This window comes from Polyodon spathula, chromosome 43 (assembly GCF_017654505.1).
Source record: "Polyodon spathula isolate WHYD16114869_AA chromosome 43, ASM1765450v1, whole genome shotgun sequence".
Lineage (NCBI taxonomy): Eukaryota > Metazoa > Chordata > Actinopteri > Acipenseriformes > Polyodontidae > Polyodon > Polyodon spathula.
The window spans coordinates 1,083,157-1,108,457 of NC_054576.1; the positions used below are offsets into that span (position 1 = coordinate 1,083,157).

General features: G+C 38.2%; 1 protein-coding gene across 1 annotated transcript; it reads right to left on the minus strand.

Annotated features, from left to right (window-relative positions):
• Window positions 1–11,719: 11,719 nt before the first annotated feature.
• On the minus strand, window positions 11,720–24,515 carry LOC121305478 (phospholipase A2 inhibitor and Ly6/PLAUR domain-containing protein-like). Its single transcript, XM_041237120.1, has 7 exons — window positions 24,345–24,515; window positions 20,687–20,809; window positions 19,211–19,360; window positions 17,410–17,544; window positions 16,959–17,072; window positions 12,013–12,138; window positions 11,720–11,724 (listed from the first exon to the last, which is right to left on the minus strand). The coding sequence occupies exons 1-7, from the start codon at window positions 24,394–24,396 to the stop codon at window positions 11,720–11,722; spliced, it is 705 nt and encodes a 234-aa protein (XP_041093054.1). The 5' UTR covers window positions 24,397–24,515.
• Window positions 24,516–25,301: the final 786 nt, after the last annotated feature.

The following is a 25,301-nucleotide window of genomic DNA, read 5'->3' on the forward strand; positions in this document are numbered from 1 at the left end:
AAAAACAAAGAGAAAGGGACAAGAAAAAACAATCACATAGATTAAAATAACTATTTAAAGATTAGCAAACCTGCAGACTTGGCCTTGAAGTAAGAAGTTACATAAAGAACATAAACTTGATAAACACCTTATCTGAAAAATGTGTGCACAATAACGAGATGGGGAGTTAAGTAGGCTAGAAGCAGTGTGGAGCAGTGGTTAAGAGGGCTCGACTCTTGACTGGAAGGTTGTGGGTTCAATCCCAGGGGAGACACTGCTGCTGTACCCATGAGCAAGGAGGTACTTAACATCTGAGATTGCTCTAGTAAAAAGAACTAAATGGATAATTGTATGTAAATCTTGCACTAATTTGAAAGTCATCCTGGAGGGGAGGGTGTAAGAAATCACAATTATCCATAAATAAGAATGTATTTGTTAATATTGTCATTTTCCTTGAAATGAAGTGGTGAAAGTCTGCACTAGATTACTAGTGCCCTTTCCTGGTACAGAAGGATATTAATGTATTTCAGCATGCTGTTCCGTTACATGCAACAACTATAACACACAATATTTGAAGCAAAAGGTAATGCTGTTATATAATGCTGTAAATGTACTGTACAACTAATGTTAGAGCACACGACCAGATATATATTTGGAAGTTAATAAGAGGGCTGCGGGTGGCTGACCGAATAATAAATACAATTGAGTACAATTTCCATGGCAACATTTAGTCTAAGTTGTTTATGTTTAGGCTAAATAATATTACAGTAGAATTGTTTTAATTACATTATCCTTACAATATTTTTTTCCGATATATATATTTACATACAGGCATTATCTCATTTCTAATCCTCTGTGATAACACTGCATTCTGCGTGTTACAAAATCAAACATTATTATTACAATATTGAGGTATTTAATCTTCTATTACTGTAACTTATTTATATTATATTTCTGGAACAGGACATTTCAAATAACTACTATTAACTAATATTCAGTAATGCGGTAAAAGTAATGAAATGTCGTGAACGTACTCTTGAGGACAAGTAGCTGCACTCCTTCAGGTCTGCCCTTGATATTTATTAGCTAGCCACTTGCCTAATCTTCGTTGCGATATGTCTTTTATTTTTTCTCCCTGCAATTGTATGACCTTCAGCAACCTGTGTCTCGTCCGTGTCTACTGCAACACCAGTAACTACACAAGTGTTCAGCATTTTTTCATAAAAGCAAACTAAACTTTATTAAGGTATGAAACCGGTTAAAGTGACTTTGACCCACCCACTAATCGCAAATTACAAACTCACTATTAAAGGCGGGTTCCCTCTGGGGTAGAGGAATAATCTTCTCATAAGCAAAAAAAACGGCATCGGTAACAAGCCTGTAATTTGCAATTAGCAGGAGGGTCAAACTTTTGATTTGGTCCAGGATAAATTTTTTCATGAGTTTATTAATGAGGTTTTTATATGGTTCAGGGAATTGGTACCCATTCTTGTCAAATCTCTGACCTTTTCTGATTTACGTGAACTTTTAAATCATTTTTCAAACACACAATATTAAATCTTTATTTTTAAATTGCGCCTTCACACTAAGTTTCCTGAAAAAACAAAGAAGAATAAATACCGAAATACACAAAGTCTGAAATGTAACAAATTAAATAGAAGAAAAATCTATTACTTATACCAATGTATTTTTATTCAAGTTACCAGCACATGTAAAATATGAGCTTATCTAATATAACCGTATAATGTATATGTTAAGTCTACAAAAATTTAATTACCTGACGTCTTCCTCCAAGCCACGAACGTCTGTAATAGAAAATTAATTTGAGATTTACTTCAGGCAGATACTCGCGAGATACATTTCAAACTGATAATGATTCTTTAAAGAGCCCTTTTTTTTGACCGGAGAATGAAAACGGATCTACACGAAACAATTGAATGCTGTAAAGAACCCTTGAAGGCTGTAAAGAACACTTGAAGAACTAAGTATCTATCGATCGATCTATCTATCTATCTATCTATCTATCTATCTATCTATCTATCTATCTATATAGATCTCTATCTATGGCAGCATTAGGTTATGGAGATGTTTCTCATCGGCAGGGACTGGGGCACTGTCACAAAGACGGCCGGAGCGGGTGACTTCAGGCCAGAAACAAGAAATTAACAAAAAGAGAGGTGGAGTTTGGTGGAGCTGAGTGAATGGTTTCGATCAGTATTTAATAGTGCACAGACAGACAGAAAATAAACGGTTGTAAGACAAACAGAAAAAAAAAAACACAGGACACGGCACATTCGCCAAAACAGACTAACACTAAACACGGTGAGCTGATAGCTAACCACGGTGAGCTGATTATTATTATTATTATTATTATTATTATTATTATTATTATTATTATTTATATTTATTATTACCGCAGTCTCTGCACCCGTTCTCCACTTACCGAACACACAAAAACCCAGAGTGGGTGAAAACATTTAGCTTTTATGCAGCTGTACCGAGACTCGACTGCTAATCAGTCATTCAATAGGAGTCACGGTACAACTGCACGTGAATTAATAAAGTGCAATTCCCCGTGCTCACATATGATTACATTTTACTTGCACGTGAAGTGCTGTGCAATCCTCATGCCTAATACACTGGAGTGGCTAAGGAACAAAACAGGTAAATGTCCTTGAGTGACCCAGTCAATGCCCCGACCTAAATCAATGGATTTCACGGCCATTACGCGGACTTGTTTAGCACTATAAAAGCCGAAAAATGGTGGTACTTGCTTCCTTACTAAAATGGAGTGCTGTAATGTGTTAAAGTCAAGCACACAAAACCTCCCAACAGTTGCTGCTGACATTCCCCGCCTGGAGTGGAGACTGCACATCTGCATCCACTGAATTGGTCCGAAGTGTAAGGCAAAGCTTTGCCAAGTTATACAGATGTGGAAATCAATTAGAAACAGTCCCAAAACTCGGCTACCCAAAGGTATCTGGCATTCTTTAATAAAGTCCAGATATGTGTTTAGAATAAAGTTTAGAATCAAAATTGCCGCTACCAAATTTGCCACAACGCGCTCCAAATATCAAACTGCTTCTGTTCTAAAACCGTGTGTCCGACTAACTCCAGTTTTGGTAGGCATTGTCCTGGGAACAGTAAGAAATGAAAACAAGATGGTGGCCAGACCTACATTTTTTACGGTTTAGTAGGCATGCACAGAGTACTATATGTTTAAATGGCATTCTGCACTATTTGCTAAAGTGTTTGGTACTGGGCTTGGAAGCTGTAAAACTGCCTGGCAGTTCTAGTTGTAGTTATTATTTTTATCCAGGGCGACTTACAATTTTAAAAAATATCACTTTATTTTTTACATACAATTACCCATTGATACAGCTGGGTTTTTTACTGGAAAAAAATTGTGGTTACACCTAATCTAAACCTGGACCAAATCAAAACACTGACCCACCCGCTAATCGCAGATTACAAACCTGCTCACAGGAAACACGTCATTAATACTGGGTTTGTAATTTGTGATTAGCGGGTGGGTTAAATTTGAAGTTCCTTAAAGTTAAAGTGATTTGGTCCGGCCCATATTCTAAAATATATTTTGTCAGTTGCTATGGAGATTATGCCCATATTTGGGAGCTCCTAGAACATTATATGGTTTCTAAACATCATTAATACTATATAAGGCAAAAACAGTTCTGACCTTTCTTTCACTGTTCTGACAGAGAACTATATAAAGTTTGATTGTAGTTCCTTTTTCTGTGTAGTTTTGTATTGCTGTAAGATAGTAGTCCACCAAAAAGAGGATCATACTAAAACCACAATCCAACTCCTGACCTTTCTATACAGGCAGCATTAAACTACAAACAAAAAATGTGCTTTTGAGCTAAAGAAACAGATTAAGGCCTGGACCAAATCAAAACTTTGACCAGCCTGCTAATGGCAAATTACAAACCCAGTATTAATGCCGGGTTCCCTCTGGGGTAGAAGGAAGGCTGCCATCAGTACCAGGCTTGTTATTTGCAATTAGTGGAAGGGTCAAAGTGTTCTTTACTATTTCAATACCCATATTGAAATCCTCTGCCTACTCTAGGCTATAGTTCAATAATAACCCAGAATTTAACTTTTTTATTTTTTTAACCTCACCACCCTAGCTATTTTCGCAATTCATTTCCTGTGATTGATTGATTTCCACTATGTGATTTATATTGTAGAATTGTATGTCCCTTATTATTACCAATCAAAGGAGCTTGGCTAGACTAAGGTTTCTGATTAAAATGTAGTATTAGAAGGTACTGTTTCAATCCATTCATTATCTGCAACTGCTCAATCCTATAGAAGAGCCAAACCTGACAGACACAGGGACTGCACCCTGGAAGGGGACGCCAGTCCATTACACAAAATTGCAGTTTGAAAAACATTATAAACCACAATTAAATAAACCACTGACTTGATCCGAAGAGTTAAAATGAGCCCCTTTGCGATATTTCATGAGACAAAAATCATCACCAGAATCCTAAAATTTCTTGAGGAATCCTGAAAGAACCAGCACATTTGAGGATGAAGTTCAAGTCATGTGATTATATATAATAATATCTCATATATAGGTTAGTTGATATACTTATCAATATATATAGTTAAGATGTATTATAAATCAATTAAGAATCTATATAAATAGCGCTATCGACTATTTGGTATTTGAGTTAAGATTACCAAAATTAGTTAAGAATTTGTATAAATAGCCTTTCGAAAAGATTATTTTAATTAGATGTTTTTAATTAATGCAAGAACAGTGAAACACCAGGTGGCACAGAATGGGACAGAATGAGAGATAATGAGTGATGCATATTTACATGATGAAAAGTACATCGTACCATGTTTCCACCGCTGAAGAATGAAGATGGCAACTATCACTAAGTAAAGAACTTGTATCCCAAGCGTGCCTCTCAGTTATTCATACATGATTTGATTAGAAGGCAAAAACAGCACTGTAAGGCCCAGTGTTTAACTTTAAATCATTAATTTGTCACACTTTTCAAACACGCCACTGCATTTATAATTCTAAAAGTGAGTTCAACTTATTTTCTGTCTGTGTGAAATTATTTGGAAGCACGCTTTTCATAGTTTTGTAACCACATGCTACATCAGTACGAGAATGTAACTAGAATTACCCAGACCACAAAATGAACGTGTACGTGCTCACTAGCACAGGATGAGCAAGCGGTTTTCTTAAGCAGCTGCGGGCTTGACCTTTAGGTGAGAATTCACAGCGATTGTATATCACACTGCAAGATCGAGTGTTTCAAACTTTCAGACACTAATTTGTCACACTTTTCAAACACGTCACTGCGTTTATAATTGTAAATGTGTTTAGGATTTAGACTCTTGGATGTGTTTATGATGTGTAACGTTTTTTTGAACATTCGGACGCGTTTACAACAGGACGTGGTGTTTAAAATCGAAACATTAAACTGTAGCAAACATTATGGATGAAACACATAACGTTTAACACTTTTATTTTACTGTACACATGTAGCATGGTGATTTGATCCCCCGCGATAAATGATATAAATTGTATTTACCCAGATCTCTGGTTGAACTTCATATGATAATCTGAACTAACATAAACAAACCAGAGGTGCGGGTGGTGGTGGTGGGGGCACACCTTAAAACACGACGGTTTGTGTTGCTGGGGGGGACCCTTAGTGACGTGATATAAAAGCTGGGTGTTTAAACGTTCAGAAAGGCTTTTGATAATTTGGAAATAAAATGGACTTGAACAGCAGCATATATGTATATATCTATGTGTGTATGCATGTATTTAATATAGTCTGTTGTTTTGCTTTATTGTATTATTCACATAATATAAGTTTTGTATACATACTTTCTTTTCTAATTTCTTAATTACAAAAAACAAAACAGAAATATTTGGTTGTCAATTAATAACACAATAATACAATGCTTCAGAGTCCATTCAAATTTTTATTGAAAACAACAAACACATAGTATATTATAAAAGCATAGAAATGAAGCGTCATCATTGTATAGGATAAGTAGAATACAAAGTATCATTAAAGACACGATAACATTTAAAGGACAAAACCGCATCCGGGTAACAATATCTAGGACATATTAATGATATAAGTGGACTAATTAATGAAACTGCTGTGTCTTAGGAAAAAGGGCCCCTTGGTTCCTGGCAGGAATACTGAACTGAAAATGACCAGGGCTAGGAGGGGGGCATCTGGACTGGGTGAAGCTGAAAGGACAGTGAAGAGACTGCAAAACTGCAAACACTAGCAGTCTGGTGCAAGGAAAGACGTAAAGTATAGATGTCAACCAGTCCCAACTGCAACAACAAGCTGCTGGACGAAAGGAAGCAGATAAAGGACGAATCTCCAAGATCCGTGAGTTGAAAAGGCAAGATACACAAATGATATCATGAATGTGGCTACTCAGCAGAGTGAAAAGACAAAAAAAAATCGAAGTGACATCTGAACATTGTGCGCTCTGCGTCGAAAGCCAATAAGATGTTGTCACTCTGCTAAGCAAAGCTGCAACTCCAGGACTCTGCCTGGAAAGGACCCAAGATGAGGAAGCAAGCGAGTCAACGACCACAAGCAGCGAGACTGAGGCCCGACGAGGAGACTGCCGTAAATCTTACAGCGACTGTTATCAGACAAACCAGTCTGGGTCTGCTCTACACCTAAAACCCACAGTATCCAAAAGAACTGTGCCCTGCTACCTGCTAGCAAAAGATTCAACAAAGAGGACAGAGCAGACGGGCGCTGTTGTGGATCCTACACTGAGGACTGGAGACTTTGTTGCAGCTGTTTGTTGAGTCAATCGAGAATTTGAAAGCTTTGTTGCCCAGTTTGATCCAAAAGTGGGATTGAAGACTTTGTCCCTGAGTGGAGAGTTTTGTACTGAACACTTCAACAAATTGAGTTTCCAAACCAGCAGACCAAAAGTCTAAGCTTCAAGGAACCGTTGAGTGTAATTCCACTTGCAGTTTCCTTTCATGGAACAAAATTAATTAATTGCAACACATTGACATGGAATTGAATTGTTAATTATTTAGTTTGCACACCTTGCATGTGAAATAACTTTTAGTGAAACTTGATGAAGTAACTATAAGTAATCTACTTCATATTATTATATGAAGAATTTCTTTAAAAGTAAACTTGCCATACAATTAATCTATATACCATCAATAAGCTTAATGTGATATATTCTTAAGATTGTCTGCATTATCTCAGATGTAATCGGTGCATTGGATGTGGGTGTGTGTGTGTGTGTGTGAGCGAGGGACTAGCTACGTCACAGTCTGTTTGCTTGCTCACAGCTTCTGTTTATTATTTGTGTATTAATAAAATACTACTATCGATTAACCAATCCTTGTGTCTGTGCATGAATGTGTGTTCATAGTAAATCCTCAATCTTTAGAACACGTCGATTTAAATATTTATTGAGAGAACTAATCAACCCAGATATTAAATTATTAATTATTGAATTGTTCCTGCAGTTAAATTTAATTAATGAAGACCCAGTCCGACTTGCGCAACGCTGAATTTCTCGAAATAAAGGTAAATTATTATATATACTATATATATTATATTATACTAGATTAGTGAAGCGCATATATATCTAATATATAATATTTTCTGTATATCTGAATGCCCCTTTATCTAATTTCCACTTGTGATCCCTGGTCCTTGTTTCTTCTTTCAGGTTGAAAAAGTCCCTTGGGTTGACATTTTCAATACCTTTTAGAATTTTGTATGATTGAATCAGGTCACTGCTCAGTCTTCTTTGTTCAAGACTGAATAGATTCAATTCTTTCCGTCTTCCTGCATATGATATGCTTTTAAACCCATAATAATAATAATAATGATCTTTATATGGCGCCTTTCATAGTGGACCACCATCACAAAGCATTTTACAAGATATGAGACTAGGGTATGTGAGCTGTGCATAAGCTACAGAGTCACTTACAACAACATCACACCTGAAAGATGGAGCAGAAGGAGATTAAGTGACTAGCTCAGGGTCACACAATGAATTAGTGGCTGAGCTGGGATTTGAACTGGGGATCTGCTGGTTAAATCCTGTTTCTTTAACCACTGGACCAAACAGCCTCCTAAGTCTGCTTGTTCTTCTTTGCACTCTTTCTAGAACAGCAATATCCTTTTTTGTAGCAAGATGACCAGAACTGAACACAGTATTCTAGATGAGGTCTTACTAATGCATTGTAAAGTTTTAACATTACTTCCTTTTATTTAAATTCAACACTTTTCATATACATCCGTGCATCTTATCTTCCTTTTTTATAGCTTCCCATAGTACATATGGACAGGAGAGGAGGGATATAGTTGAAATTATTGACCTGAGGGAAGACTATTGTTACCAATAGGGTGCTATAATGCCCGAAGCTGCATCTGAGGGCATTATACCTGGGAGGTATAATTTAATATAAGAATCAGTCAGGGAAAAAAAAAAGAAATGTTACCTGTATCGCTTTTCCATGGAAATTGTATTTTGTTTACATCGCGGTCATGTGGAATTTGTTTGAATTTCAGGAAATCCCGTTTTAAGCACTGATTTTGTGTTTGGTTGCTCACTGTGGTCACAGTCAGACATTTTGGGTGAAGGGCAAACGGCCGCATTTGAAAAGAGGCGGGAATAAGTGATGTAAACAATCAGAATTGATATATTTATATATGTATTGACTGATGGTGCCCGGATGTCAGGGATGTATGAAAAAATATTGACTGGTGGTACCTGGATGTAAAATATATACTCTCCTCTGAACCAATCACAGGCCAGAACTTGCAAGCACCATAGAAAAGGCAAACCAGGATAGTAAGTACAATGTCCTATATTCATCAAGAGTTTGGCACAAATTCGCTATTCCCAACATTTTTGCAAACTTGAATAAAATGCAAATTAAAATGAATGTGACGTAAGTCACAGTGCTTACAGTTTTATTTAAAGATGTTGGGTATGAGTAAGCGAATTTGTGAAAAAATCTTGATGAATATAGGCCAAGAGTTTATTAGGCTACATATCCATCAAAGAAAAAACAAAAAATGCATGACTAAACTACAAGATTAATGCTTAGCTAGCCGATATATAGGACGACATATTCAATTCACCATATTAGGTGTTGTTCTGCTTATAACTGCTAAATAATAATGAATGGCCCCATTTGTTTTGAAATAGGCCTATTGCCTTTGCAGTTCAATACTCAATACTTAACCACAAGAGCCAGGAAAGCAGCCAGCACTGTCATGAACATGCTTATTCCTAGTGGAGTAAACCCACTGCTACAACGTACTTTTAAACTATTATAAAAAGGCCAGATCCATTCGAAAGAGTTAATACCACACACACTTTCTGTGGCACATCCCTTCAACGTTACTGTAGCCGTTGGATCAGCTGAAAAAAATACAAACACGCAGCATTACTAAACAACCAAAAACTTCTATCAATTCAGAGGTTAACATAAAAGTCGAGTGATCGTGAAAAACTAGGGAAAACTGCTTAATTACTGTTCAAATCTAGCCTACTCTGGTGAACTTTTATAACGCTGATGTTTCTTTTAGTTGTGTGTCACGAGCAACTTGTGAACTACAGTGTAAACGCATCAGGGTATATAAAGGAAAACTAGTATTTGATTTACAACAGTAAGAAGACTAATGGTTCATCTTCATAAACATCGGACACTTTCAATGACAAAGATTGGTTACCTTGTAATCCTCTCCCAGTCACTGTGATGCACTGATCTTGTGTTCCAACACACTGGACCATGCCTGTACCACAGTTACCAGTACTTGCGCATGATGGACACTGTTTCCCATTCAAGATACCTGAATTATGAGCAACTTCAAACAAAAAATACATACAGTTCAGGAATAAAAGCCCAGATTTCAAATCTGTTTCCTTATAACCCATATTAATCCGAATTCTGATCGCATTTGTCGTTGTTGTTTCAAACAGTCATATATACACAACGTAACACAAATTTGGCACACTTTTTTTCCCCAAGACTTTAGAGTGTCACTTTTTCTCCTATTATATTTTTCTCCTTATCGAAATATATATATTCCAACTGGAACTGTTTTATTAACTGTATGTAGTGCAGCAACTACTCAGAAAATTTTACCGTCACCAGACCTGGAACAGAAATAAAGCACTTTTCACTGGATTACCGTTGTCTGCCTGTCACTCCTGCACTGCATCAGAGCTACACCTGTTCCCCTTACTAGCCACTTTGCCACAGGGCCACATGTGGAAAACTTTTTTTTTCCAAGAATTTAGAGTGCCTTTTTTCTGAGTAGTACAGCAACTACTCAGAAAACTTATTTACAAGCTTTAAGCAAATGTATATATTTACCATTATAGCCACCCTGGTTGCAATTATTCCTCTCACAGCAATCAATACGGGTCTCCACTTGGTGTTGGTCAGTGAACTTTGCACTCAGTAGTTGGTTGCAGTTTTGACTCACAGGACCACATTTCTTAGTAAATCCATTTGGAGTAAAACCTGTTAGACGAGTATTGAAATATATTGTGAGATTTTTTTTTTTTTTTTTAACAGTTTGCACTTGTTTGCATGCACACTATTCATCATTATTATTTTAACTTAAATAAGGAATTTTTTCCACTTATCTACACACCATACTCCACTCTGTTAAGGGGAAAAAAGTTTTTATTGAGAAAATTACTCTCCAACCCCCTGAGTTAATACTTGGTGGAAGCACCTTTGGCAGCAATTACAGCTGAGAGTCTGTTGGGATAGGTCTCTACCAACTTTGCACACCTAAATGTGACAATATTTGACCATTCTTCTTTACAAAACTGTTCAAGCTCTGTCAAGTTCCTTGGGGAGCGTTGATGGACAACAATCTTTAAGTCATACCACAAATTTGATTGGATTTGGGTTGGGGCTCTGAATAGGTCACTCAAGGACATTCACATTTGTGTTCCTTAGTCACTCCAGTGTAGCTTTGGCTGTGTTCTTTGGGTTATTGTCAAGTTGAAAGGTAAACTTCCACCCCAGTTTCAGTCAAGGATTTCTCTGTACTTTGCTCCACTCATTTTCCTTTCTATCCTGACAAGTGCTCCAGTCCCTTCGGATGAGAAACATCCCCATAACATGATGCTTCCAGCACCATGCTTCACAGTAGGGATAGTGTTCTTCGAATGATGTGCTGTGTCGGGTTTGCGCCAAACATAACTCTTTGCATTTAGGTCAAAAAGTTCCATTTTAGTTTCGGCAGACCATAAAACTTTTTGCCAAATGGCTACAGAATCTCCTGAGTGTTTTCCTTTGCATTCATCAAACAAGATTCAAGGTGGGCTTTCTTGAGTAATGGCTTCCTTCTTGCCACCCTACCATATAGGTCAGATTTGTGGAGTACTTAGGATATTGTTGTCACATGCACACTTTGACCAGTCTTGGCCATAAAAGCCTGTAGCTCTTGCAAAGTTGGCATTTGCCTCTTGGTAGCCTCTCTGATCAGTCTCCTTCTTGCTCGGTTATCCAGCCTGGAGTGCCAGCCTGATCTAGGCAGGGTCTTGGTGGTGCCATACACCTTCTACTTCTTAATAATCGTCTTGACCGTGCTCCAAGGGATATTCAAGGCCATTGATATTTATTACCATCCCCTGATTTGTGCTTTTCAACAACTTTGTCCCGGAGTTCTTTTGAAAGCAGCCTGGTACTCATTTGCATCGAAATGCACTACCCTGCAGAGGGAACCTACAAGAACTGTTGAATTTATCCTGAAATCATGTGAATCACTACAATTTAACACAGGTGGTGGCCACTTAACTTGTTTTTTGATTTTGAAGGTGATTGGTTACACCTAAGCTAATTTAGGATTGATGTTACAAGGGGGGTGGAGACTTATCCAACCAAGCTCTTTCAGTAAACTCACCTCATATATATATATATATATATATATATATATATATATATATATATATATATATATATATATATATATATATATATATATATTAAACTAAACTCACCAAACTGCTGTAAGCCAGTGCTTGTTCTGGATATTGTTAAGCACGCTTGAGAGCTGCTGCAGGTTTGTGAAGTCGTAGAAGAACATGAAGTCGTCCCAGAACAAGTATTGCAGCTCAGAGGATTGACTGAAACACATTAAAACAAAGAGCTTTTATTTGTACAGAGTTCAGTGTGGCGTGACTGTGTAATTCACAACAGAAAAGTGACCAGATGGATGTGGTAAGACATCAGCAACTACACAAGTGTTTAAAATGTACAGTAACAGTGATTTGTCAATGGTTTACATCTATATCAAGTGCAAGGTATAGGTCAGTACTATAACAGGACTGTGTGAAATTTGATTGCTGGTGCCTGTAGTTCTGAGGCGGGACTGCAGGCAGTTGAAAGATTGGTTGGCTGCTGTGACAGCCCCGTCCTCCCTATTGGCTAAGAAAGAGGAAATTATTGGAGAGATCTTCCCCTTTCATGTCCCGACATGGTGCCATAGACTTAAACACCAAAAAAAAATAAATAGGAACGTCAAGCTGCTAAGAATGAGGGCTGGCAATGGAGGGAGTCTGAGCAGTTTCAGGTGGGGACGATTGATGAAGAGTCTGGGGGTCTGGCTTGGATGCCTCTGCTCAGGAACAACCTGATCCCAGGCTAAAAGTCAGGGGAGCTGATTTTTTAGCTCACTCCCATGACCTCCGATTCGAACAAGGGCATGACGACGTGCTGGGCAGGCTCCTTGACCAAGAAGCTGTGATTAAAGGACGGGTGGTCTTACCCAGACCTGTCGCCACATACCCTCACTTTGATATTGGTCGAGATCTTTTGTACCTTGTTGAAAAATTACCCCTGATGGGGGAGGTGCGTCACCAGTTGTTTATTCCTTAGCCCTTTAAGGAGGATTTGTTGCAGTTTGCTCACGCTATCCCCCAGTCTTGTCATCTGGGAAGGGACAAGACCAAAGCGAGGTTCTATTGGCTGGGGTTGGATGGTGAAGTCAGTGGTGTGATGCTGGATGAGGAGGCGAGCGTAAACAAACCAGGCAGGAATGCCAGCGGTTGGAGTGAGAAAATAAAATCAGGCAAGCACAGCTGAGGAAGACAGACAGCCTTAAATAAAGAAAACAATAATTAAAATAGATGGTTACGTATCCAAGGGGAGGTTTGTACTTATAGGGGAACCTTGGCCACCCCAGTGCATAGTGCATAGCAAAGCGTAGGACGGAGACCCGAGCTGACCGGCATAGCGGCAGTGGGGGCACTGCTTAAGCAGCACTTTAATTTTGTAGTTTTATTACTATGTTTTATTTTACCTTTTTGCCTTTGGTTTTCATTATTATTTCTGAGCACCTGTGAGTGAACCTGAGTTTACCTGTGTTGTTAAGCCTGTGGTCCTGATTACCGTTGCCGGTATACAGGCCACAGACAACAACGCCCTTTGCGGGGCTAAAATAAAGAAAAAAGAAAAATAAAACTGGGCACCTGTGCTGTGTTTTCAAGTACAGTATTCTGTCTCCCGTATCTGTGAATACCCGCAACCTTTCACAGACCCCAAGAAGAACTCCTCTAACCTTGATGCATCAAGTGAAAGAAGAGCTCCAGCACATGGAAAAGATAGATGTGATCAGCAGAGTTGAGAAACCAATGGATTGGTGCACAGGCATCGTTGTGGTGCCAAAGAAGACAGGTGCTGTATGCATATGTGTGGATCTCACCAAGCTCATCAAATCTGTTTGTCGAGAGAAATACATTCTTCCATCAGTGGAACAAACCCTAGGCTTGCTGGCAGGAGCAAACATTTTTAGCAAGCTGGATGCCGACATGGGATTCTGGTAGATTCCCCTAACTGAAGAGTCAGCTAAATTCACAGAAGATATTTCTTCCACAGATTGCCATTTGGCATAGTGTCAGCCCCAGAACACTTTCAGAACAAAATGGTAACTGAAGTTACTTATGGTCTAGAAGGTGTTGTGTGTCACATGGATGATGTGCTGATTTGGGGGAACATGGAGGAAGAACACAATGTTTGTGTACGCACTGTGCTTCCGAAAATTCAAGATGTCGGCATCGCTCTCAACATTGACAAGTGTGAACTAGGAAAACAAGAAGTTTCGTTCTTGGGCTACATTCTTTCAGCCAATTGCATCAAACCAGATCCAGAAAAAAACAGCTGCAATTCTTGAAATGAAGGACCAACCAATGTCAGTGAGTTGAGAAGCTTTCTGGGAATGGACAATCAACTTGGAAAGTTCATTCCTCAGTTAGCAGGCAAAGACAAACCTCTCAGAGATTGTCTTTCTAAGAAGAACCACTGGTATAGGGGCACTGATCAAGTCAAATCCTTTGCAAGGCTGAAACAGGAGTGAAACACCAGTGTTAGCTCTGTATGATCCCAACAAAAACGTCAGCAGATGGTTCTTCATACATCTTGCTACAACAGCAAAAAGGCATCTGGGAGCCTGTTGCGTATGCTTCATGGTCTTTAACACACACTGAGCAGCGCTATGATTAGGTGGAAGAAGACTCCTGGCCTGACATGGGCATGTGAATGGTTCAGAGACTTTCTCATTGGACAGCATTTCCATTTGGAAACTGTTCACAAGCCGTTGTTTAGCCTACTGGGAGCTCAAGCACTGGTTGCACTACCACCCAGAATTCAGCGTTTCAGAATGTGACTGATGAGATATTCCTATTCTATCTCACATGTGCCAGGAGAGAGACTGACCACAGCAGACACACTGTCACGTGCACCCCTCAGAAGAAAGACCACCAGTTCTGAGACTGAACTGATAGAAGCTACAATGTGTATGTGGACTTTGTAATGGAAAATCTCCAGCAAGCAAAACTTATCTGGATGAACTCAGGGCTCATTTAAAGGCAGACAGTGTGTGTTCAAGAGTCATGGTATTTTGAACAGAGGGATGGCCAGACCAATGCAGACTGCACAGTGTCTTGAAGCGGCACTGGACCGAGCAGGCATTCCTCACAGTGCAAGGTGGCCTTCTACTGAGAGGAACGAGACTTGTTATTCCAGTAGCAATGAGAAACGATATCCTAACTAAGCTACACGAGGGACATCAAGGAGTGGCTATGTGCAGGAATCGAGCAAGACAAGCAGTATGGTGGTCTGGTCTTAGCCAGCAGCTCAACAAGCTAGTGCTGAACTGCAGAACATGTATCAAGGAACATACTAACCATACCGAACCTCTAATGCCATTGGAGCTACTAGAAGGGCCCTGGCAGAAGTTAGGATCTGATTTGTTCATGCTTCACAACAATAACTACTTCCTTGTTGTAGACTATTTCTCTCTCTCTCTCTCTCTCTCTCTCTCTCTCTCTCTCTCTCTCTCTCTCTCTCTCTCTCTCTCTCTCTATATATATATATATATATATATATATATATATATATATATATATATATATATATATATATATAAACTTACACCAACAAGATCATCTGACGTAATTGTATACCTGAAGTCGATCTTTGCACGTCATGGGGTTTCCTAGACTCTTGTGACTGACAATGGACCGCAGCTTTCTAGCCACAGCTTTGCTACCTTTGCTTCAGATTATGGGTTCAGTCATGTAACCAGCAGTCCCAAGATCTCACAGAGAAACAACGAAGCTGATCGAGCTGCTCCGACAGTGAAAAATCTGCTGAAGAAAACTACAGATCCATACCGGGCGCTTTTAGCTTACAGATCTACACCTCTGAGAAATGGCTACAGCCCAGCTCAACTTTTAATGGGAAGACATCTTTGCACGACTTTACCAATTCTTCCTTCTGTGCTTAGGCCAGACCTTCCAGATGAAGCTACTGTTACAAACAAAGAAAGGGAGAATATGGGTGCAGAGAAGAATTGCTTTAACAAGCATCACAGAGTCCAGCACCTGAGTAAGCTCTTACTTGGTCGATGTGCCTCAAGGTACGTCACAACCAACATCACCTGTTGCCCTTCAGTCCACCTACCAGTGATGTCACCCAAACCGGCAGTCCACAAACGCAAGCACAACCTCCTGAAAACACACTCTTGCTACCACCCAAGTGAGGCTTGCTAATCAACAAGCCTCAGAGACTGAATCTTTGAAGGACTGAAAGTGTTCAAACGTATATATAATTGCTTGCATTTCAGCAGCGGCATTAAAAGAAAAATAACAATAAATTGCTGAGATTGTAGAAGATCTTAAGTTTAAAACTAAACCTAGTTATAAACAGGCCAAATAATCCCTTAAGGCACTGGTGAGATAAAGGTAATCTGCCCTTTGCTCTCAAGAAAGGGAGATGTGGTGTTAGGTTAAATACAGTATTATTGTTCTGGTATGTGCTGAACTGTGTTTAATAGAGAGGGGAATGAGGCGTGGGGAGCCACAGAGAATATCCTGGAAGCAGGCTGTAGTTTGCTATGTTAAATATAACAAAGTTAAATGTACAACAGTTGTCTTGCAGTTATTGGAACCCATACTATTAAGATAATATGACAAACTTCAGGAAGTTTAACTTAAGTTTATAACAAACAAATGACACCATACATATAGGACTGTAATTTCTTTTTTTTTCTGGGGGCTGGGGGGGATACGCTCTTTAGGCAGGGAGGGCTCAAGTCGGTGGGGTAATCCCTGTCTCACCACGCAGCAGTGACTCCTGTTGGTGGCCGGGCGCCTGTACCTGCGTACACAATTGGTCTGGTGGTTTCACTGTGGGTTTGCAGTGTGAAAGTAATGGTGGCTTGACAGTGCATGTCTCAGAGGACGCCTGTGCTTGTCTTCGCCTCTCCTGGGTCACTGCGGCGGGTTGCAGCGGTGAGACATGGTCTTAAAACAAGTGGCTTTTCCAAATGGGGGAGAAAAACAGAGGTAAAATATTTGGCAAAAAAAAGTGAATAAGCTAATGATGCTAATCCCCTACTAACAACTGAAGAAGAATATGTCCTAAGCAAAGAAAATTAAAAACATACCCTTAGGGGAAACACAAGTTACTTGTAAATTTTTCCAAAAAGGCCAGACTGTCGTCAAAGAGTAATGATCGCATATGTTTTTTGTGGCACATCCCTTCAGCGTTACTGCAGCACCTGAAAAATACAAATATGCAGCATTAAAACAACTAAAAATTTCATCAATTCAGAGGTTAACATATAAGATGGTGTGAATTGTGGTAAATACATAGTCTAACTGTGAGAAAAACTAGGGAAAACTGCTTAATTATTCTTCAAATGTAGCCTACTGTGGTCAACTTGTATAGGCCTAATGGTGTCATTTCTTTTATTATGTTTCACAAGCAGCTTGTAAACTCCAGTCAAAACGCTTCAGGGTATATAAAGGAAAACTAGTACTTGATTTATAACAGTAAGAAGACTAATGGTTCGTCTTCATAAACATCAGACACTTTGAAGGACAAAGACTGATTACCTTGTAATCCTCTCCCAGTCATTGTGATGCACTGATCTTGTGTTCCAACACACTGGACCATGCCTGTACCACAGTTACCAGTACTTGCGCATGATGGACACTTTTTCCCATTAAAGTTACTTGAATTACCAGCAACTTCATGGAAAACAAAAAGAAAAAAACATACATTTCAGGAATTAAAGCCCAGATTATAAATCTGATTTCAAACTCATATTAACATTTTTTTTTTCCCAAAACAGTCACATATACACAATTTAACACCCCATATGGAAAAAAAATATACATATGATATGTATATGTATAGCACAGTATACTCCATATGAGTTCTGTTAAAAAAAAACATGTAAGTTTCACCTAATGATTGTGGCAACTTTCATACAATGAAGACATAATAAAATAGAGCATGATCTCTGTGACAGAGAGTGAATGAATTCGAATCAACAATCTCCCTCTCGACCTGTGAGGGCACTGTACAAAAGGAACTGCGTGCCTCGTAATAAATGGTTGGGCAGTTCATTCCAGGGGCAGTCGGAAGCCGACCATCCATGAAGGGAGCGGGGTCACGGTACCAGGTGTCCTTGACCTAGTACAGTAAGTGAAGATTCAGTCATGAATTAGGAGGAGAAGTGACTGAACTAGCTATCAGAAGGGGGCGGGGCTTATGGTACTGGGGAGGGGGAAGGGGTGGGGACTTGACACCATGGATGGCTTCTTTGTTGTGGTTAATGGGAGGAAACAAGGACTGGAAATGTGAGTGGACTGCTTTTCCATTTATAAACTGTCCGTATTTGTCTTTGCCAGATGGCTAATAAGAGTAACTATTATTGCAAATTGTATTGTCAATTGTATCCAATTTGTTTTTTAAAGCGCAATCTGGAGGTATTCAAATCAAGTACCAAGATAAGTAATAATAATAATAATAATAATAATAATAATAATAATAAAGCACACTCTGTTTTCTGTACACTGTTTTAAAATCAATGTTTTGCAAGGCTATGTTACTGAATGGAGGACTGAATGTTAATTTTGTGGTTATGTGTATGTAAAAAACAGAAAGAACTAAAATTCAGTTAAAATAAATAAAAACTTTAGTTAAATTTGTATCAGTGGTGATTTATACATGGGTAAGTCATAACCAGAAGTACAATAATAAGCATGGGCACCATTCATTTGAAATCACGTTATTCATTTATAGATTATCTTATTGCTGTAAGTATGACACCAGATTTTTTGGCGTTTTTTTTTTTTTTTTTTAGATTATTTTATTTTTATTTGCTCCCTGTCTTTCACATGCTTCAGTTCCTCTTAGTAACTCAATTTATATTTCAACCCCTTGTATATAATTCTTGGATCCAATATTAAATTAAAGCAGTTGGTAATCGACTTCTATTAAATATTTTAATAAGGAACATATATTTTCTGTAGTATTTTTTTTTTTCACGACGTTACTAAAACATATCATAAATTAGTCAACATGTATAATGCATCATGTCTGTGTATGTTTTCCAATTTGCCTTGTATGTGACAATCATTATATTTATATGTTAAAATGAAATATATATATATATATATATTATTGTATATATATATATATATATATATATATATATATATATATATATATATATATATATATATATATATATAGTTTCTGTACATAGCATATACAATTCTTATATCATATTTGGAAAACCTTTTTTTTCCAAGAATTTCGAGTGCCTTTAAAGTTTAGAGTTCTGATTAGTACAGCAACTACTCAGAAAACTTATCTACAAGCTTTAAACAAAATATAAATATTTACCATTATAGCTACCCTTGTTGCACTTGTTTGTCTCACAGCAATCAATACGGGCCTCCACTCGAAGTTTGTCAGTGAACTTCGCGCTCAGTAATTGGTTGCAGTTTTGAAGCAGAGGACCACATTTCTTAGTAAACCCATTTGGAGTAAAACCTGTTAGACAAGTGTTGAAAGATACCGTGAGTTTTTTTTTTTTTTTTAGTAGTTGCATTAGTTTACATGCGCACCATTCATCACTATTATTTTCACTTTACTTCAGTTTAATCAACTTTGACACAAAATGTTATTAACAAAAAAATCAGAGATACAAAACTACAGATGAAAATGCAAGTTTCACAATAATATTTTATAATCCAAAATGAGAAATCATAAAGGTACACTTTCAATTGAGTTAGTCTTCAATTTACAGGTTAACTGTTCTCCTTAGCCAGGGTATCAGTTGCGAGAGGCACAGCAAAAAGTTCCAGTAACTCCGGTCCGAGTCACTAATATAAACCAAAGCCAATTACAAACACAACAAGCATCGTGTTGTAAAGATCCCACTTCTCTAGCAATTCTCTCAAAGTAAAAGATACAGCTCTATAGACGTAACCTTTTATGTCTCTCTAGCACTGGCCTCCTGCCCTCATTACCCGGGCTTAACAACATAAATTCTATCATTTTTATGCAAAACAACTCCCCTAAAGTCTTCCTTCAGGTTTGCATTTTCTAGTGTTAATGACTGTGTTTCTTTGGCTTAAAAATAACACACAAAAGAATCAGTTTCTCAACAAAGTTAACACTTTACAACATAAAACCAAGTGTATTTTAACCCTGGGCAGTCCTATGTCAGACCAGGTCCAACATTACAATTTTTCCTTTCCAGTCCGGTCATCAAAAAGATGTCAAGGTCTCTAGTCACTTTTTCTACGGAAAAATCTGAGAAAATCTTGAAATCCAGGGGAAGCCTGCACACTACTCCTATAGGCCATCATGACATATGGGAGCAGTTCATCTCAATTAGTCTGGTACAAACATGGACAACATGCCCACTACAGTCCCATTTAGCCTTTCGTCTGATTGTGGATGATAAGTGGTGGTCCTTGTTTTATTCATCTGCAATAAAGAGCATAGCTCTTTGAACAAGACAGACTCAAAATGACGGCCCTGATCAGTGTGAATACTGAGAAGCACTCTAAACCTACAGATAAACTCCTCTACCAGGACCTTTGCTGCTGTGACAGCCTCTTGGTTAGGTAAATGATAAGCCTCTGCCCAGCGTGTGAAATAACCAGCTAACACCATTATATACTTGTTTTCCTTGGGTGTGACAAGTAACAGGCAACAATTGTCAACTTTTCCACACTACATAACTTGCTTAGGAACTTGATTAGAAAATGAGGAGGCAACTCCAGGACCACAGTATATCTGAATCTGTAATATAGCGAGGGGTGGGTGTGTATATATATGTATGCATATATTTATACTCCTTAGACTCACCATACTGCTGAAAGCTGCTTGCTGTGGATATTGTTAAGCACGCTTGAGAGCTGCTGCAGGTTTGTGAAGTTGTCGAAGAACACGAAGTCTTCCCAGAACAAGAATTGCAGCTCAGAGAATTGACTGAAACACATTAAACCAAAGAGCTTTTATTTGCACAGAGTTCATTGCGGCGTGACTCTGTCATTCACAACAGAAAGGTGACCAGTGATACACGCACACATACACAACACATTCTTAACGGGAAAGACAAATAAATAAACAAAGAGTGTGGTAAGAGATCAACAACTAACACAAGTGTTTAAATTGTACAGTAACCTGATTTGTCAATGGTTTACATCTATGGCAAGTGCAAGCTATATGTCAGTACTATAACAGGACTGTGTGGTTTTACCTATTTTAAATAAGAGACTATAATGTATTTCCTGAATCAATCTTTATTTTATATAGCACCTTTCATAGTGGACCACCATCACAAAATGCTTTACAAAATAGCAAAAACACAGCAGCTAATAGCAACTATCAGGCTTAAAGAGCATGGAAAGCAAGCGAGAACAGGTGGGTCTTGAGAGTTGATTTAAAGCAAGCATCACACTCCGAAGCTGGGAAAGAGTTCCAAAGAGTCGGAGCCATGAAGCTAAATGAGCATCTTCCAAGTTTGGTGCGCTTTTGCTTGAGGATAACAAGCAGGCAGAGTTGTTCTTTCAGCATTTCTGAGGAAGAGATCAATGCACAATGAACCCCTATCAGCAGATCGCATGGCATCCAGATTTCAGGTAGTTTATAACAAACAAATGACACCATCTTTTTTTTTTTCTAGGGGCTGGGGGATAAGCCTAGGAGGGACGCCTCAAGTCAATGGAGTTTGCAGTTTGCAATGATATTCCATCAACTTTAAACACTGCACAATGTTCACATGGAGAATATCTTTTGGATATTCTGCATCCATGGACCCACATTATATCATTGTTTTTATAATTCTATTTTTATTTTACCTGAATAATCGAGGTGAAGTACTTGCTTTTGTTATTATTTTATTGAGATATGTTATCTGTTCTTTGTTTTGAGAAATAATAATACAAAGTTGACTCATTTTCAAATTTCGAAAGGGATACCACTAATATGCAAAGGTTAAATCAATACATATTTCAATATTTTATTTTCTTAGCCCTATTTAAGTCGGTGTGCTTTTTTTCTTAAAACACCAAAGCGTTTAGACAATAAACACTAAAAGGCGTTCAGAAAGTCTCGCAAAAATTTGGTCCCTTGCAAACAACGAATACGACATCGATAAGGGCCAGATCTGTACTCTCAAATAAGCCATGAACCACATAGGTGGCTTGTATGGTGCCCGAGTAATATGCATTTAAATGTCCGGTGCTCTGGCACCCCGAAATGAATGGGGCGGAGTTTATTAAATTTTATATTTTTGGTTTAAGCAATGCATTGTATCAGGAAGTATAGAGAATAACTGTACAGAGCAGTGGTTTTCAAACTGAGTATGCAGGTTCTAGTCACTGGGTACACGAGAAAAGATCTAATTACAGACAATGCATATTATGCGAGTGTGAGTGTGTGTGTGGGTGTGTGGTTTCCTTTCACTACCCCAGAAGTGGTATATATCATTGGAGCCGCATGCCTCCAAGTGGTTTATGCCGCTTATATTATTATTAAAATTATTGTGTGTAATATAGTCCCAAGTTCTATTTAATTTAAATTCATTGTTTGCTTATTAAAAATAAATTGCACATTTTCGTTTATTGTGAATTTCTGCATCCAAAGCGCCATCTCAGTAGAAACGGAGGACTGATGATGGTGGGCGGAGTTTCAAATGACACTAAGGAAGTAAGGAGAGCTCCTGTGATGGAGGCTGAACCTGGATCTTGAAGTGAGTTTGGGAACATGTTATATGCGAGGCACACGTATTCTAGTACATTTTCATTTACATTTTCGAACCAGACTTTACGCACCAATCCGACCGCGGTGGCAGGGGACAGTACCTCAATTCCCGCAGACACCTCAAATCCAGGCCGGTAATTCGGGGGGTGGTTTCTGGCCCTGCTTTTCAAAGAGTTTTCCTGACTGACATGAATACATTATTGCTGGTTTTAAACTCGCTGTCAGCAGAGATATTAAAACTTCTACTGTTAAAATATTTATTTTATTCCAGCTCAGCGTTATAAAACAGGAGACTGAACACTGGTCCCCAGTAGAACTTCTTGTACTGGCATAAAATTCCCTTAATGTTCTTGAGATTTTTCTAATTTATTTCCATAAAATGAATGGCCATATTTTTTTCTTTAAGTACATTAACTGTTATAAGTCTTTGTTTTCTTCTATTTCATTTAGCTGTTCCTCATCTACTATTGTGTCTACTCTTGCTGGTGCACTGATTTTATTTTTTTTCAGATGGACTGCTGTCTTCATTCAAAAAGTTGGTGTTGTACCAGTTATGTGGAGTTTCATCATGTGATGCTGTTTAACCAATCAGAGGCTGTTATTTTTCCAAGGCGTGATTTTATATATCATTTTTCGTTCATTTTTTTTTTTAAATGAACGATTAAAGTTTATACTATTGGTTTATTTCAGAATACATCCATCACACTGAAGTTAAGCATTTTATTATAATTTGTATATAACATCAGTACTGTACGTAACATTATACCATAGTCACCAAGAATTAAAAAATGCCAATAGTATATTGTATCGCAGATAGTAAACTTTTCTTTGCTTCAATTTCTGTATCTTTTTACTGTCAACAAAAATACGTGATTGGCATTTATAAACTAGGATGTGTGTGTGTGTGTGTGTGTGTGTCAGTTCTGAGTGTGTGTGTGTGTCTTGTCATTCTATGATTGAGACCAGCACCGAGGTTTCTTTGATTTAAATTAATCACAATATAATGACACCGCAATCCTAGGATTAAGCGGTTACAGGTAATGGATGGACAATAAAATGACGTGGAAAACTTCCAACAAAATGTTCTAACAAACAGAAACTTGTTTGAGGGACTGTTTTTATCCAAAGCACATGTATGTACATTTTTTGGTATAATGGAATACTGCCCTCGAGTTGGCCTGAGTATGGAAACGAGGTGATTGTATGCGGGAGAACACACTCCAGGACTTGTGCGTTTTGTTGTGTCGTGTTATTATACAGAACCCTTTTTCTGTTTTTATTGATATATTATGACCCTATCTTAGATGATGTACGCGTCAGACTAAACTATTTGGAAAGGTGTAAGCATCTTAAACAGTTTGATAACCCCTGATACAGAGGAAGCAGATGAAGCCAACTTAAGGAAAACAGCCAACACAGGAAGTTTTTGGTTAATAATATGCAGGGTAATGCCCGTCGTGTTTGTAAGCAGTGCCTGAAGAAGGGAGGGGGGCAGGGGATATATACAGGATTGTAGAAGTTATATATGTAGAAGGTAGGTACAAAAATATGATTAATTGATTATTTGTATTTTTAAAAGGTGCTTAACTGATTATTAATAACTTTAGACACACAGGATGGAAATTGACCTGTAGCAATCCGGGACTGATCTTTGCATTGCCTTTAAATAGGGGTAAGACGACGGCACCCCCCCCACTCCTCCGCAGTTCCACCGCACATATTTTCCAGCGCGCAGATGTCTAATTGTTTTTCTACTTACCTGCGGAGAGCAGCGCGCAGATTGTGCACAATGCCAGGAGAAGTTGTCCCATAATATGCAGAAAAAGAGTCCTTTTACACAAATACGTTACTGTTACTGTCTGTCTTGGACGGTCTGATTCGGAGGAGCAGCAGAGTCGCTTCAGGTAAGGGTGTCGCTGAGTGTGTGAGTGTCCTGTATCTAGCTGGTTTAATCTTGTACAGGGGTGATACACTTACCATATTTGGTAATAATTCAATTTCTAATTATTTTTGGCCAATCATTAGCTCTCCGTCAAAAAGGTTTTGATACCCTGTTTTGTTTGTGGTTTGCAGTTTCGTTTCCACGCTTAGAACAATGTGATACAAGCCGCAGCTGCTTGAGAAAACCGCTTGCTCATCCTGTGCTAGTGAGCACGTACACGTTCATTTTGTGGTCTGGGTAATTCTAGTTACATTCTCGTACTGATGTAGCATGTGGTTACAAAACTATGAAAAGCGTGCTTCCAAATAATTTCACACAGACAGAAAATAAGTTGAACTCAGACAGTAAACAAATACATGGTCATTTGCGTTTCAATACATTGGACCCCGTGTCTGCTACTATTGCTACTATAAATAGTAGGGGGTGGTCCATTGGTTACAGAAACGGGCTTGTAACTAGGGTGACCAGATAACAAGAGTGAAAAATCAAGACCCTCAGTTGATGCGGGGAGGAAAGAAACCATGTTTAAATTAACTACTGCTCAATGCAATTCACGCAAACTACGTATCTTTCTTCTGTAGATAAGTTTTTTTTTATTCCTTCTCCTTCCTGTGTGCATTGCACTTAGGCAAAAACAAAAACTTAGAGAAATATAATAATAATAAATTAAAAAAAAAAAAAAAAAAAATAAAGTATATTTCTGCTGAAAACAAAAGAAACAGAACTACTACAGAGGATGCGAACAGAGCGTAAAACAAACAACAGCTTTTTAGA

Coding starts and splice junctions, on each gene's coding strand:
- LOC121305478 (XM_041237120.1), bottom strand. CDS start 24,396: ATGGGACAACTTCTCCTGGCATTGTGCACAATCTGCGCGCTGCTCTCC. Junction 20,810..24,344: donor CTGCGCGCTGCTCTCCGCAG/GTAAGTAGAAAA, acceptor AATGTGTTTCAG/TCAATTCTCTGAGCTGCAAT. Junction 12,139..16,958: donor AACTTGTGTTTCCCCTAAGG/GTATGTTTTTAA, acceptor AATGTGTTTCAG/TCAATCCTCTGAGCTGCAAT.